At 46.3% G+C, this 16577-nt stretch overlaps 1 protein-coding gene across 1 annotated transcript in view; it reads left to right on the top strand.

Moving 5' to 3' along the window:
* The window catches only part of SEMA5A (semaphorin 5A), a 179568-nt gene that overhangs the window by 10966 nt on the left and 152025 nt on the right, over nucleotides 1-16577 (top strand). Inside the window, exon 2 of the mRNA XM_060253773.1 lies at nucleotides 5118-5309. Coding sequence (XP_060109756.1) covers nucleotides 5186-5309 — 124 coding nt within the window. The 5' untranslated portion in view covers nucleotides 5118-5185. The remainder of the gene's footprint in view (nucleotides 1-5117; nucleotides 5310-16577) is intronic.

The raw sequence follows: 16577 nt of genomic DNA, 5'->3' as shown, positions 1-16577 counted from the left end.
GGAGGGGCCACTGGCCTGATCTAACAGGGCTTCTCTTATGTTCTTATGTTCTTATGTGACCAGAGTGGTGGAGTGGATGAGCCATTGGTCTGATGCAACAGGGCTTCTCTTATATTTTTATGTGGCACAGAGTGTTGGACTGGAGGGGCCATTGGTCTGATGCAACAGGGCTTCTCTTATATTTTTATGTGGCACAGAGTGTTGGACTGGAGGGGCCACTGGCCTGATGCAACAGGGCTTCTCTTATATTCTTATGTTACACAGAGTGTTGGACTGGAGGGGCCACTGGCCTGATGCAACAGGGCTTCTCTTATGTTCTTATGTGACGCAGAATGTTGGACTGGATGGGCCACTGGCCTGATGCAACAGGGCTTCTCTTATGTTCTTATGTGACAATACTGACTTTGGTGGACCCAAGCACTGATTCAGTGTAAGGGAGCTTTGTGTTTGTGACTGGAGTAGATAATACTGACTTTGGTGGACCCAAGCACTGATTCAGTGTAAGGGAGCTTTGTGTTTGTGTCTTCTGGTGCAATTTTGTTCTCAGATCCTGTATTTACTTCATCAGTATATGGGATAAGGCACTTTCTCAACTGTGCTGCATAATGCAGCCTATTTATTTTGTCCTGTTGGCTCTGTCTGCGCCACCTTCATCACTTTCGGGGTGTGGATCCCCCAGTGGGGTGGTCTCGTGACTCCCTCCGCCGGCTGTTTCTGATAGCCCTGCGCCCCCTCTTTCATTTGATATGTGTCCCGTGCGGGTGCCACCCTCCCGCCGGGAGATGCCGCAAAATGAGCCCCCTTGAGGCTTATGGCGGCAGGGCTCGGGGGAAGCGAGCTAGACTGCTGTTCTTTTGAGGGGTTATAGAGTGTTTCGAGCCCGTCCCTGTGGCATCGGTCCCATCGTTGTGGGGCCCAGGGGGCCGGCGCAGCGGCACGCTGAAGCAGCCTGTCGGTCACTTCCGGGTTCCTGTCCTGCATCTCGACCTGTGTTATTAGTGACAGGCTGCTTCGGCGTGCCGCTGCGCCGGCCCCCTGGGCCCCACAACGATGGGACCGATGCCACAGGGACGGGCTCGAAACACTCTATAACCCCTCAAAAGAACAGCAGTCTAGCTCGCTTCCCCCGAGCCCTGCCGCCATAAGCCTCAAGGGGGCTCATTTTGCGGCATCTCCCGGCGGGAGGGTGGCACCCGCACGGGACACATATCAAATGAAAGAGGGGGCGCAGGGCTATCAGAAACAGCCGGCGGAGGGAGTCAGGAGACCACCCCACTGGGGGATCCACACCCCGAAAGTGATGAAGGTGGCGCAGATAGAGCCAACAGAGCAAACAGGACAAAATAAATAGGCTGTATTATGCAGCACAGTTGAGAAAGTGCCTTATCCCATATACTGATGAAGTATATACAGGATTTCAGAACAAAATTGTTTCCGGCAGTGATATTTGGGGGATTTTTGGGGATGTCACAGGAAGTGCTGTGAAGTCACTTCCTGTTTCCGGCAGTGGCATTTGGGGGAAATGATGTCATTTGGGGGAAATGATGTCACAGGAAGTGATGTCACTTCCCATTTCCGGCAGGTGACGCGGGGAAATGATGTCACAGGAAGTGATGTCACTTCCTGTTTCCTGTGGTGGCATGAAGTCACCGGAAGTGCCGTCGCCGGAAGTGACGTCACTTCCTATTTCCGGAGGCACCCCTACCTCCCCCCCCCCCAACGTGTCCCTGGCTGGCCTTCAGACATTATGGTCACCCTAATTGGTCCAGTGACGTTGTTTGACATAGAGCAGATTCTTCTGTATTTGAGAACTTTCCAAAGACTCTAGGATTTTTCTTTCCATGATGAGTTTCTTGTAAGTCTTTTTACCTCCATGTTCTTTGTTAAGAGCCTCTAGCTGATGAATGCGGGCTAAGAGTTCAGATTTAAGAGCCTTTTTACGTTTCTTCAATGAGGAAGACAAGGAGATTAGACCACCTCTTAGCACAGCTTTTAGAGCTTCCCAGCTTGTGGAGGCTGAGGTATCAGTTGTTTTGTTGTCTTTAAAATACTGTTTAATCTGTGACTCTATTTGGTGGGAGCAATCTGAGTTAAGCAGAAGAGACCTGTTTAAAGTCCAATGTTTGGGTGAATGATGGGTGGAATCAGGATTGAAAGAGCATTGAACCCAAGCATGGTCCAACCAGACTATGGGACTAATTTTGGAGTCAAGAACTTTGCTAAGAAGATGAGAAGAAATTAAAATATAGCCAATCCTGGTATATACGTCGAATTGCGGAGAGTAGTAGGTGTAGTCTCTCTCTGTTCCATGCATTTGACGCCAAATATCAATCAGGTTGAATCTCTGGAACAATCCTGAGAGGTTCTTGATGTGTTTGTTGACATGAGTGCGATGAGGAGCGTTATGTGAACAATCAAGAGCACAGTCTGCTATAAGATTGAAGTCTCCACCTACAGTTACTTCACCATCTTGGAAAGCTTGCAGGGTACCAAGTGTCTCTTCCAAAAATTGCAACTAGTTGTCATTCGGAACATAGATTGAAGCAAGCGTGGCCTGTACGTAATCTAGGAGACCCTTCACAAAGATGAAACGGCCCGGGATTAAGTGAGACTATTGACTTTTGCATCTACAATGTTCTTCATAAACTTCAATACTAATAACTTGATTATACTTTATGGTTTTCTTATACTACAGTTCTAATCCTTAGTTTGATTGCATTGCTTACTATAATACAATACTTAAAACCATTAGCTAGGAAGGTTTCACTATATTTGTGTAAACATTTGCTCATATTACATTGCTGTTGCAGTATTTATACTTAGTTTAGGGCATCCATTGCCACTGTTAGCTCATCAAAGGATAAGATACTGCACCAGCCACATGGAAGGCAGTAAGGACTAGCTGCGGCTTGGCCCGGTGTGTGTGTGGGGGAGGTAAGAATTAGCAGGGGGGCGATGGAGCAGAAGGAAGGAGAACAGTGAAGGGAAGAGGAGGCGACAGAGTGGAGGGAAGGAGAGCGAAGGGAAGGAGGACGACGACGGTGGGGGGGTAAGGATCAGCGGGGGGAGATGACGGAGTGCGGCGCTGGCTTGCGGCACCATGAAGGGAAGGAGGGCGGCAGGAGTGGTAAGGATCAACCTTGGCAGGGGGGCCACGGGAAGCGAAGGTTGGCGACCATGGCGGGGGGCAGCGGGCAGGGAGCCTGCCTGGGGCACCATGCACCCACAGGCTGGCACTGACAGTGCATACACTAGAGTCTACAACCATGGTAAGAGACCCTCTTGATACTAGGCCCTGAAGATAGACAATGACAATCCCTGTGGGTATCAGGAGTGTTCTGGAGCTGGAGTGACTGCCTCCGGAGTGGAATGACAGTCCACTCTGGGGGCTGTAATTTCAGTCCAAGAACACTCCTGCTACACCCAGGGATTGTCATTCCACTCTGGCGGCTGTCATTCCAGTCCCAGAAGACTTCTGCTACATCCAGGGGCTATTCCACTCTGGGGCCTGTCATTCCCACCAAAGAGTAATCTGTCTGGGCCCAGAGAGCTTAATGAAAACTCCATTCTGCATTTTCTTTGCAACTCTTCTTGTGCTGTAATGTATTTCAATGGAGCCCATACAAGTCAATTGGCATTCCTGACTCCCAATTATTTCCAATGTGCCTTTCAGCCTCTCCCATTGTTTCCAATGGGCAATCTTGTCATTCCTTTTAGTACATCCCCTGTAAGTAGCATCTGCTCCCATGGAATGGAATAGCAGCTCTATGATCTGCTTTCAGATCTGCCGATCAAGCTCAGGACAGCTGCTATGGGTATTTCTACAACTCCCAAGAAGACCACCTCCAGCGTTGCCTGGAAATTGATTGCACCAGGTTATTGACAAAAATGAACTGGTAATGATACACCCCAAAACCCATTTTCCATTTTGTGTGTGGCTGCATTTGACGACCTGTTTTGGAATGAACATGAATCAGCCATTTTATGCACGAATTTGATTCTTGCTGTTTTGTGTCCATCCCTAGTCACCACTGGTATAATCTCAGAAGGTGGGGCCACCCAAAACAGGGCCTCAGAAGATGATTTCAATGGTTGGACATGTTTCTAAGGCAGTAGGTAGTCTCAATGACTTTTACTACTGATTCAAGTTCTCTAGCACCTTAAAAAGCAACAAGAGTTTCAGGGTTTAAACTTCCAAGAGCTCCAGGGAAGATTTGACTCCTGAATGCTTTTACCTTGAAACTCTTGTTGGTCTCTAATGTGCTACTGGACTCAAATCTCCCTGTTCTACTGCAGACAACGCAGCTACCCTTTGAAACTAGTTTACCACTCAGTATTTCTTACTATGTCTGAATAAAGTGGACAAGTCTAGCACTGAGATTTAAAAAAAACAAATAGTCCAAGCCTAGTGGTTATCAGACTCCTAAACTTTAGAGGAGCCTTTCCTCATTGACTTGTCTGCCCATGAACTTCTGCAGCTCTCTGCGTTACCAACGATTCTGGAGAGAGTCCTAGGTGCCCTCTCCATTCACACAGGCCTGTCATGCCTCGCTACAGTTCTTGTGAACCATGGAGTGCAGCCTAGAGCACACCAAACAGGTTCAACCCCCCCATGCCATTTAGCAAGATAGCAGAAACGAAGTGAAATCTGTGCAGTGGGGAAGTGAGTCCACAGTTCCCGCTCTTAGATCCAGGTGGGCAGCCATGTTTGTCTGAAGCAGTAGAACAAAGTAGGAGTCAAGTATCACCTTTAAGACTTACAAAGTTTTATTCAGAATGTAAGCTTTTGTAAGCATGCATACTTCTTCCGACGAGGGGCCACAACATTTATTTCTTTGTTTTGTTTGTTTTTGCCTAAGGGCAGATTGCCTGGAGAGGTGGCACAAAAACACTTCAAATACTTCAATGTTAACAGTCCTTCCTTTCTGTTTTTAGTGATCTATAACTGTGGCCCTGAATGTCTGGTAGTTCTGGGCATCCTCTCATGAGGAAATTATGTTTAATGGCAAGCTACACCTCCAACCCTTGGAACAACATTAAGAGGGCAGATTATGCCTCCCTATTTGGAAACTGGTCGTCCTTGATCTAACCTTCATCTTTCTTTTTGCGTTCTGTAGCTCCTCTCCACCTTCGTATACAAGGAGAGTTTCTGGCTAAAGGAGATGCGACCGGTATAAACGTGGCCATGATGAAGGACAGCACCCTGATTGGCCTGATACTCACAGGGCTGGGGGTGTTATGCTGGGGGACAGCAGCACCAGAGGATCCTCAGTGCCAGCAGGTGGAGCACCCTGTCGTTACCAGTGGAGGTAAGCCAGGAGGAAGGTGACCTGGAAATGGACGTTACGCGGAGGTAGTAGGGTTGAGTGCCTGCCCAGTTTTCTTATAGACTTTTGTCCCTGTTCTAAAAATCAGCAATGCTCATAAGGTTGCCAGCTCCAGGTTGGGAAATACTTGGAAATTTGGGGGATGGAGCTGGAGGAGGGTGGGTTTTGGGGATGGGAGGGACCTCAGCAAGGGGCTTGGGGAGAGGAGGAATCCCTCAAGTCCACCTTCCAAAGCAGTCATTTTCTCCAGGGGAGAAAACTCTTAGTCATCTGGAAGTCAATTGCAATCACAGATGATCTCCAGGTGCTACTTGGAGGTTGGCAACCAAATGACTGGAAGCCTCTGCTCTTTGCTGCCCTCTTTCAGCTAGCTTTTTAAGACAGAACTCCTGATAAGATCAGTAATACCGAGCCATCTTATATGCCATTCGACTGTCTTTTAATGTCATATTGTTTTATTGGTTTTATTGTTTAAATTATTAATTATATTATCTATTGTTTATCTGTATCATGGTTTTACCATGTCTTGTTAGCCGCCCTGAGCCTGCCTAGGCAGGGAGGGTGGGGTATAAATAAAAGTTTGTTGTTGTTGTTATTATTATTATTATTATTGTATTTCTTTCCTCTGAGGCAGCTGGCCAGAGCATGAGAGGGCAGCATGGAGGAACAGTAAATAGAATGAAACTGGAATTGCCACTGGAGCTGTTCAGATTGGCACTATTGAATGGCCATTATCGATAGAGGTGGCATTGTTTAAAAAAATGTTGTACTGTACAGAAATGGAGGTATGACATTTTGGATAAAAGGTTCATTTCTTTGCATCCTAAGGTCTTTTCAGTCATTCCAGTACTAGCTACAGTAATGCAAACTTAATTGGCCACTACTTAGCAGCAAGATGCTGTAATGAGATCACAATGAATGCATCGTACAGCAGGGAGGCTATGCGCCGGTTGTGTTGTGTATTCAAACTCACGCGGATTTAAGACTTAAACTGAAATCATCACCTTTGTTTTCTCTGATCGTTGATATGACCATTTTGCCTCTGTTTTGTGGCCCCAAACTCCACCCCTTTTATCTGGACCTAGCCCATCCATCCTGCCCTCTTAGAATGGTATGGCTTGTTCTTGTCTAAAGAGTGTTTTACCAGAAAAGAATGGAGTGAGCCTCAGCTGGTGTGTGCAAGACAAAGAAGGTAAAGATCATCCAGGGAAAAAAAACAGACTCAGATCACATTGGGATATAACAACCAGCCAGGGTGACTGGAAAGGTGCAGTTAGAGAACAAAATAAAACCTAGAGATATATTATTCAAATCATACATGGTTTTATCTATTGTTATTATGCTAAACATTTTGTTGTAGTCAAAGTACAATGCCCTGTTTGGACTCAGTCTAGTCCAGGGATGGCCAAACTTGCTTAACCTAAGAGCTGCATAGAATAAACATCAGATGCTTGAGAGCTGCAAGTGAGGGAAGGAGGGAAGGAATAGAGAGTGTCAAGTCCCTTATTTACTGTGCAGGCCTGTTGTATGTCTTGCATGGAATGTGTGTCTAGATTATAGCCACGGGAAGTTAGCACCTTTTACGAGTGGGAAAACATTCACTTCAAGGCCAGTAACTCCCACCTTAGAATGCCATTATCCGTAGCCATGCCCTGAGAGGATTGCTGATGTAACATTTAACCTTTGTAGTATGCAATGCCTGCCTTTGTAGTTTGAAATGGGTGCGCTATTAACTGTCAGTAACTGCCTATATGATTTTTGTCCTGTTCAAACTGGGTCAATTCCTTCACTGACTCAGTGCCTGAAATATACCATGCTACCTTCTATTAAAATGCTTATTTGAACATACAAAGAGTCTCTTTATTGAAGGACTTGGGGACTTGACATAGTGCAGGAACTGACCATCAGTGCTTAACTGAATACTTGAGAACCTTCATGCTATGGCAGAAAGGACTCCAGATAACAGACAAGCACCAGACATTCCAGAAACCCACAGACCAGTGGGGAAAGCAACAGGAGCCATCCCGAGACAGCCTCTGTGGCACATCATCGACTGGCGCAGACCAGCAAGGAGGGGTTTCTTGCTGTACACCCAGCAGATGTTCATCACACCCAGAGTGCGGAACCCGCGCAGGTCCACCAAGATTATGGAAGTGAGCCAAGCCCGGCATGCAGCTATCCTGGAAACCCAAGCTGCGATGACAGGAGTTGGGGAAGAAGATGAGAGGGTCATCCCTGATGAACAGGAGGACGAGTGAAAGGAATCACAGAACCCCCCGGCACATGCGGCGGCTGAGACCAGAGGGGCCGGCATGGGCGAGGGAGATCCCCTCTGGGTTTTAAGGTTCGAAATGGTGGAACTGGCATTCAGCCTACACCAGGAGATGAGAGCCAATGCCACCTTCATGCTGCAAGAAATAGGGTGGCAAAAAACCAGAACCCTGCACCCCCCGGCTCCCCTGGGGAAGGACAGAGGACGAGGTAGGCCGGCTCCCCAACCTCAGTAACCGCTGAAGCAAGGGGGAACCCGAGAGCTATCAGCCAAGTTTAACGGAGATCCCAATGAAGTGGAGTACTTTGTGATCTAGGCCACCAGCTATATGCACTATTGGGGGAACACTTTACCCAACGAGGCCAGCAGAGTGGACTACCTCGGCTCCAAAGTGGAAGGAGCCGCGAACAGATGGTATGTGAGCCTCTACGAGCTTGGACGGCTGAACTCTACTCAGTGGACGATTTCCTGTAGGCACTCCTAGTGCAGTATGAAGACCCCCTGCAGGAGATGAGGGCACTGACGACCCTGAGAAACTTGCAGCAGGGAACCAGGTCGGTGCGGGACTATGCCACGGAATTCAGTGCCAGCTCCGCCAAGGTGAGAGGGCGGAACGAAGAGATGAAGATCGACCAGTTCCAGAGGGGCCTCAGTGCTAGTCTCCTCGATCAGGCCCTGAACCAAGCCAACCCAGACACACTAGTGGGCTGGATCCAATTAGCTGGTGAAGTAGAGACACGAATGCACAGAATTGCGCTCCAAAGGCAGCAGCAGCAAGGGAGCAGGGGGGGACGTGAGTCTCGGTCAGGGACTAAAGCTGAAAACAGGAAAGCCCTTCCCCCAGGAAGGAAGGAGAAAACCCCGGGAGGGAGACATTGCCGATGCAATGAAGTGGGCCACCTGGCCACCGAATGCCCTGAAGGGGGAGGGGAAGCCGCCCGGGCTACTCCAGCTCATGGAAACTGCCACTCTGCCCTGGTCAATTGTCTCAATGGATTTTATTACAGATCTTCTCCTCTCTGCAGGGAAAACGGTGATACTTGTGGTAGTAGATACCTTCTCTAAGCAAGCACATTTTATACCCTGTGCAAAAATCCCCACAGCCAAGAAACTGGCGCAACTATTCTTTTAGCAAGTGGTGAAACTACATTCATTTCCAGATAAGATAATTAGTCACAGGGGGATCCAGTTCATTGCCACTTTTTGGAAAGCTTTCTGTAAACTGACTCAAATTGAGCAGGGGTTGAGCTCTGAGCGTCACCTGCAGATAGATGGACAGACAGAGAGAACCGACATGATTTTCAAACAGTATCTGTGATGCTTCATAAGTCACCAGCAATCGGACAGGGTGGGGCTACTACCCTTTGCGGAGTATGGTTATAAAAATAGTGTCCACAGCTCCACCAAAGCATTCCCCCTTACTATCATTAACGGGTATGAGGGAAAACCTTTCCCACTCCTGCCAGGGGGAGAGCAACCTGACCCTCCCCCTTCTGAATTCTCTCAATGGTGAACTAAGCTGAGTGTGTCATGGGAGCTTATCCAGCGCAACCTAAAGGCAGCCAAAGAGACTTATAAAAAAAACTACAACAAGCATCACTCCCCTACTTGGGACTTTAAAGTAGGAGACTCAGTATTTTTGTCTACAAAAAATCTTCCTTTGAACCAGCCATCTAAGAAATTTGCTTAAAAGTACTTGGGGCCCTTTAAAATAAAGAAAGTGATAAATAAAGTAACTGTTGAGTTGGAATTGCCCAAAGTGTTTAACAAAGTGCATCCCGTCTTCCATTCCAGACTGCTCCGACGTGACCCTGGTGGATCGAGGTGGCATCCTCGAATCACAGCGCCTGACCCCATCCCCGTGGGGGGACAAAAACCACCATGAAGTCAAGGAAATACTGGATGCCAAAATTAAAAGGACACTGTATTACTTAATTAAATGGTTACACTTTCCCCCATCACACAACGAATGGGTCTCATTCAGCCAGGTCCAGGCCCCAGCTCTTATTCGAAAGTTCTACAAAAAGTTCCCCTCTAAACCCCGAGGGGCCATTTAAGGGGGGCAGTATGTCAAGTCCCTTATTTACAGTGCTGCGCAGGCCTGTTGTATGTCTTCCATGCACCTTCTTCGAGTGGGAAAATGTTCACTTCAAGGCCGATAACTCCCACCTTAGAATGCTGTTTTCTGTAGCCATGCCCTGAGAGGATTGTTGATGTAACATTTAACCTTTGTAGTTTGAAATACCTGCGGGCTCTAAATTGAGCACGCGGTTAACTGTTAGTACCTATATAACAGTAACTACCTATATAATCTTTGTCCTGTTCAAACTGGGTCAGTTCCTTCACTGACCCAGTGCCTGAAGTATACCATGCTACCTTCTGTTAAAATGCTTATTTGAAAATACAAAGAACCTCTTTATTGAAAGACTTGGGGACTTCACAGATATGAGGAAGGAGTGGTGGAAAGAAAGCAACTTTAAATGCATTCTCCAAGCTGCCTGCTGGCTTGGAGAAGTATTTTAAAGAGACAAATGCCTTCTTCAAGCAGCCAACAGGGTGGTGGGGGCTTTCACAATATGTGTGAAAGAGCCACATGTGGCTCCCAAACCACAGTTTTGCCACCCCTGGTCTAAGTTTAACAGCAGGTACCTGTAATAAACCCAACTTGTCACCAAACTTGCTCTAACCCTTCCTTGTTTCATTTCCTTATTTGGAAAATATATGACTTTCAATATCATTCCTGAATACGCATTCCCTCCACCTCAGGCCTTTCCCCTCCAAGCCTATTGTGAGGCTCATTGCCTGATATTGCTGCTTTCACCCCCAGCAAAACTCCAATTTTTGTCTCTATCATTCCCCAGTCACTTTAATAAGACCAGCCTTCCACTTGTGCTTCCAACTCTACCACAGAATCTCCAGGAATTTCCCACCAACCTGCAAAGGTACCACTAAAGGCCTCTGTGTGAGTGCTCCCCCAGACTTGCTGTATTCTCATCCACCCAAGTGAAGGCATTCACTCCCCCCCCCACCTCAAGGGGAGCTGGTCTCTGCCATCTGGATAGCAGTTGTAATTCTGAGAGATCTCCAGCCCTCTCCTGGAGTTTGGGAACAGTGGTTCCCAGGAGGAAAGGCCTCTCCCTCAGAGGTCTACATTGATACCTTAGGAATTTCCCACCAACCTGGAAAGGTACCACTAAAGGCCTCTGGGCAAGTGCCCCCTCAGCCTTTCTGTCTTCCCACCCGCCCAAGTGAAGGTATTAATTCCCCTGCACACACACACACACACACACACACACACACCTCAAGGGGAGTTGATCTCTGCAAACTGGAATTTACTAACCTGGAGTTGGCAACCCATCAGCCTCTACATGGGAAATGGACAGTCTTCACAGTGGGGGCGGGGGCTGGGAGGAAATGGCTGGTAGCATCAAGCAGCTGACACTGTGAAGAAAGCCATTGCAAGCCTACCTTTTGCTCCCCCTGAAGTGGCCCCTCCCTGCTGTGAACAAACTTTCCTTGTCAGTTGAAGAGAACTTAACTTCTACTGTTTGTGTGCATTAAAGGGAGGAAGGTAGACAGAATGAAATAAAAAGACTGAAAGACAGAGATACAGAGAAAGAACAGAAGGGGGAGGTAGAAAAAAAGAGGGGGAGAAAGGAGTGAGAAAAAGAAAAATGAGAAGGAAGATAGACAGGGCCCTGAGGAGGGGCAGTAGTGATCGGTAAGCCCCCAGCAGAGAACTGTCTCCCTTAGAGGTCAGTGTACTTCTGAAGAAAGAAAAATTGTTGTTGTTGTTGTTTTGTTGTTATCTTTTTTTTTTTGGAACTGTCTGGGGCAGTGATGCTCTGTATTCTTGGTGCTAGGGGGGGGCAAAGTGGAAGGGCTTCTAGCCCCACTTGTGAACCTCCTTTTTTTTGCCACTGTGTGACACAGAGTGTTGGACTGGATGAGCCATTGGCCTGATCCCACAGGGCTTCTCTTATGTTCTTATGTGACACAGAGTGTTGGACTGGATGGGCCATTGGCCTGATCCAACGTGGCTTCTTTTATGTTCTTATGTGACACAGACTGGATGGGCCACTGGCCTGATCCTACAGGGCTTCTCTTATGTTCTTATGTGACACAGAGTGTTGGACTGGATGGGCCATTGGCCTGATCCAACATGGCTTCTTTTATGTTCTTATGTGATACAGACTGGATGGGCCACTGGCCTGATCCAACGTGGCTTCTCTTATGTTCTTATGTGACACAGAGTGTTTGGACTGGAGGGGCCATTGGCCTGATCCAACGTGGCTTCTCTTATGTTCTTATGTGACACAGAGTGTTGGACTGGATGGGCCATTGGCCTGATCCAACATGGCTTCTTTTATGTTCTTATGTAAGCCACTCTGAGACTCTGAGTGAAGGATAGATATAAATCCAATTTCTTCTTCTAATATGGATCATCAAATCATCTTCAACAATCCTTCAGATACTTGATACTGGAGGCCATACTACCTGCGTGGACAGAGAGTCGTGACCTGGGAATATGGTTCCCAACCTCCACATAGCACCTGGAGATCTCTCATTATTACAGTGGATCTCCACACAACATAGAGCAGCTCCTTGGGGGAAAATGGCTGCTTTGGAGAGTGGACTCTGACATTGTACCCTGCTGAGGTCCTTCTCCTCCCCAAACTTGGCCCTCTCCAGGCTGCACCCTAGAATCTCCAGGTATTTCCCAACTCCTGAGCTGGCAACACTATTCACGAACCTGCATTGTGGAGAGGCAGTTGGGACTAACCCTCCTTCCCTACTTTGCCCTTGTGCCAATGGAAATGCTGCTGGCAGGAGAGGAAGGTAATTGGGGTGATCTTGCTAGGCTTCCCTTGGTCTTTGCATCTCCCAAGCCATGTGGTTTTTGTCCATGTAGACCCTGCATCAGCTTTTCAGAGGTCTTTGGGGCTCACTGAGGGAGAGCAGGGTAGTTGACAAGCACCCTTGGGTTTGGCTTGTTTGAATTTAACCTGCATTGCTCTGGGTGAAAAATACTATAATGACTTATTCAAAATGACCACTGGTGAAGAGGATACCCTCAGAAACAGCTAAATGTAGCACACATTCTGTTGAGTCACTAAATCATATTCTGGTTAATGGTATGTTAATATTTTAGTACTTTTAAAATGGTATATAATAATGTCTTGTGCCACTGCACATATATCTCCCTACCTCTTCTTATGGTGAAAACAATTTTATTTGGTAACATATGGTAACAAATTATATTTCTTGCATCATTAATACCTTCTTTTATCTATCCCATATATTACTTTCTACCCACCCCTCCCCCCGTTACTTGACCCCCTCTGGTGTTATTTACTTAAAGTACTAATGTTTAAAGGTACCCTTAACTAATAAAAACAAAAATTAATATTCTTTTTTCTAAGACTTAATCATTATCAAAAATTGTCCAATGTCCTTTTATTTTCCACTCTTTTTCTACATATCTTCTGAAAATTTTCCACTCCATCTTAAAAACTTCTAAATCATAGTCTCTTAAAATTCTTGTTACCGTAATTTGTCCATTTCACTCCATGTCATAACTTTTACAATCCAATCCCATTTCTCTGGTATTTTTTCTTGCTTCCACAACTGCGCATATAATGTCCGTCTCCCTACGTTTTCTTGAAGTACTTTGCAGGCTCAGACAGGAAATTTACAATGTAAAAAGTAAGAAGGAATCTTAGCCTTTCACAAATACCTTTTTTATTTTAGGGAGTAAGAAGGCATCAATTCCTTTGTGATCAGCAGCCATCAAGTGATCCCCTACTTTCAGATCAGACCTATTTGCAGGCAGGAGGCTAACCGGCCCTGGCTGCCACATGGTTGAGGGCCCCCAGCATATTGCTTCATCTTGCTTTTGAGCAGCAGACAAACAAAATTGCATGTATTTGACCTTCCGGAGAGGGGCTTACAGTGCAAAATAGAATATTTGTTTGCCTTCAGCATTCATAGTAATGATTGAATTTATTATCATTGAAGACTACATACTAAATAGAGGGAGACTTGGGGTGGGGTCAAGACATGGTAGGGGCAGCCATAAGCAATGGCATGACATCCCTTCTGGGGAAAATCCAGAAATGACATAAATCCTTTCTAGAAATTGCTGAGAACTCTGGTTTTACCACAGAGTTTCCAGTTTGGTGAGAGCCAGTTTGGTGTAGTGGTTAAGTATGCGGTCTCTTATCTGGGAGAACCGGGTTTGATTCCCTACTCCTCCACTTGCACCTGCTGGCATGGCCTTGGGTCAGCCATAGCTCTGGCAGGGGTTCTCCTTGAAAGGGCAGCTGCTGTGAGAGCCCTCTCCAGCCCCACCCACCTCACAGGGTGTCTGTTGTGGGGGAGGAAGGTAAAGGAGATTGTGAGCCGCTCTGAGACTCTTCGGAGTGGAGGGCGGGATATAAATCCAATATCATCATCTTATTATTATTCCTCTAGGAATGTGCTGTCTCCCCCGAAGTGATGTCGGATCATAGACTTGATGGCCATTTTTGAATTTTTTCTCCTGCTGCTCCCACTTGGAGGGGTGGCATCACTAATCCCTGTGTTATATTCTATGTACTAAAATGCATTCTGGTAGCATTTTGGGGGTATATGATGAGGATCCCAAATCCTCATCATATACTTACTCTGTGACTTGTCTAGCAACAGACACATCTTAGTCTAAGAAACAGGGCATGGGTTGCCACAATTATCAGCCTGGAAACATAGGCGGGTTTAAATAGATGAGAAACATCAAATGCATCTGCTTTTTGCACAGAATTTGGAACTCTGTTCTCTAACCCAGAGAGATGGGAGAGGAGGAAGGAGGGGTGGAGTTGCCAGGTCCTACCTGGCAGCCAGTGGCAGGGTCCTGGGTCCTTTCCAGGATCTTCTGCTGCATGTGTGCTGCAATGATGTCACCTGGAAATGACATCACTGATGTTGGAGGCAACACTCTACTTTTGGGGCAAAACTATGGGGGGGGGGGTTGCCTTCAAAACCATAGATTCTGCCCAAAACTACAGTGCCACGCCTGATGTTGGCAAACTGATCATGTCACTTCCTGGTGACATCATTGCAGGATGGGGTTTTCCTCATTGGCCAGCTAGCCAGTGGCAAATCAAAGCCCACACAAGTGGATGAAACCCTGCTAGTACTTGGGGCTGAGAACCCTAAAGAGGGGGTAAGGAGAAAAAAAAGGTGGAGCAAAGCAAGCTGAGGAGGAGGGAAGCTGGTTGGAAACTTTTTCACTATAACAACTATAGCCTCTTTTTAGGGCCACATGGCTATTCCTGGCATTTCATTGCACTGTTCAGAAATGATTCTGTGATTTCTTTTTGTCTTTGAAGGATGGGAGGAGAGCGAATACTCTAGAAACTTATAGTTGCAGGTTATTTATTATAAAAAACAAGAATCAATGAAAAGAAAACCAAGGGTTGCATCAATTGGAGGAAAAAAGATGAAGAGAAAACAATGGTGCAGTGGGAAGAAAAATTTGTTGCATAATATTAATGACCAAACATGTTTTTGATTAAGCTTCCTCCGGAGAATCTCTACATATTAAAAAAAGAGAAGAAAAAAAAGTTGATAAGCATCGAAATGGAAGGAAAGCCTTTTAACCAAGGATGAATATAAATAAATTATCAGTGCTTCTAGAGAGAAAGTTAGGAAAACTCCAGCAAGAGGTTCTAAAAACAACAAAAAAGTTTTTCCCCCTTATGTACAAATTAGGAAAAAGAGCAAGGACATGGTAGGCCCATTGTGAGGGTAGGAAACTGAAATTGTAACTGCTCAGTTCCCACTTTTCTTCAGTCTTCTCTTGTTAGGGAAAAGGTGCTCAGCATTGCAAAAACATAACACATGATGAGGCAAGAGAGTTACAGTCTAGGATTGGCACAGGGGTAGTACATAAACCCCTATACTGATTCCTCATTAGCAGACTTTCTGCCCCAGGGCTTCTGCTTTCCTTGGAGCAAGTGACTGATTCCCCACCAGTTGCTGTGTGGCTGCATTTTGACTCACAGCTCACTCCAATTTCCCCGCGGTTACTTGGTCTGGTTTTTTTTAGATCTGGAAGCTGCGAGGGAATTTGGAGGGAGCCAGAAGTCAAAATGTGGCCATGCAGTGACTAGTGGGGAAATCGGTCACTTGCTCTAAGGCAAGCAGTCACCCAAGGGTGAAGTGACTGCTAGTGAGGAATTGGTCCTAATTTCTTTAAATGAAATGAAGTTCTCAGGGCCAGATGAACTGCATGCAAGGGTAATAAAAGAACTTGCTGACATGATTTCTGACCCCCTGGCCATTATTTTTGAGATTTCTTGGAGAACAGGTGAGGTGCCAGAAGATTGGAGGAAGGCAAATGTTGTCCTCATCTTCAAGAAGGGGGGAGAGGAGGATCTGGGTAATTACTGATGTCAGCTTGATGTCTATATCTGAATAAGCTTTAGAACAAATAATCAAACAGTCCTGGAACATTTATGGATGGCTGTGACTACTAAGAGCCAATATTGGGGAGGGACAGAGGCTCAGTCGTAGAGCATCTGCTTGGTAAGCAGAAAGTCCTAGGTTCAATCCCCAGCATCTCCAACTAAAAAGGGTCCAGGCAAGTAGGCATGAACTTTTCAGCTTGACACCTTGGAGAGCCGCTGCCAGTCTGAGTAGACAATACTGACTTTGATGGACCAAGGGTCTGATTCATTATAAGGCAGCTTCATATGTTCATATGGGTTTCTCAAGAACAAGTCATGTCAGACTAACCTTATCTCTTTTTTGAGAAAGTGACTACCTTGCAGGATCAGGGGAATGCTGTAGACATAATTTATCTTGATTTCAGTAAGGCTTTTGATAAGGTTCCACATACTATCCTTGTTGACAAGTTGATAAAATGTGGTTTGGATCCTGTTACTGTTATGTAGGTCTGTAACCCAAAGAGTGTTTGTGAATGGTTCCTCATCCTCTTG

This window comes from Heteronotia binoei, chromosome 14 (genome assembly GCF_032191835.1).
Source record: "Heteronotia binoei isolate CCM8104 ecotype False Entrance Well chromosome 14, APGP_CSIRO_Hbin_v1, whole genome shotgun sequence".
NCBI classification, from domain to species: domain Eukaryota; kingdom Metazoa; phylum Chordata; class Lepidosauria; order Squamata; family Gekkonidae; genus Heteronotia; species Heteronotia binoei.
Note: the sequence above shows the minus strand (reverse complement) of the source record. Positions and strands in the feature narration are given on the sequence as shown.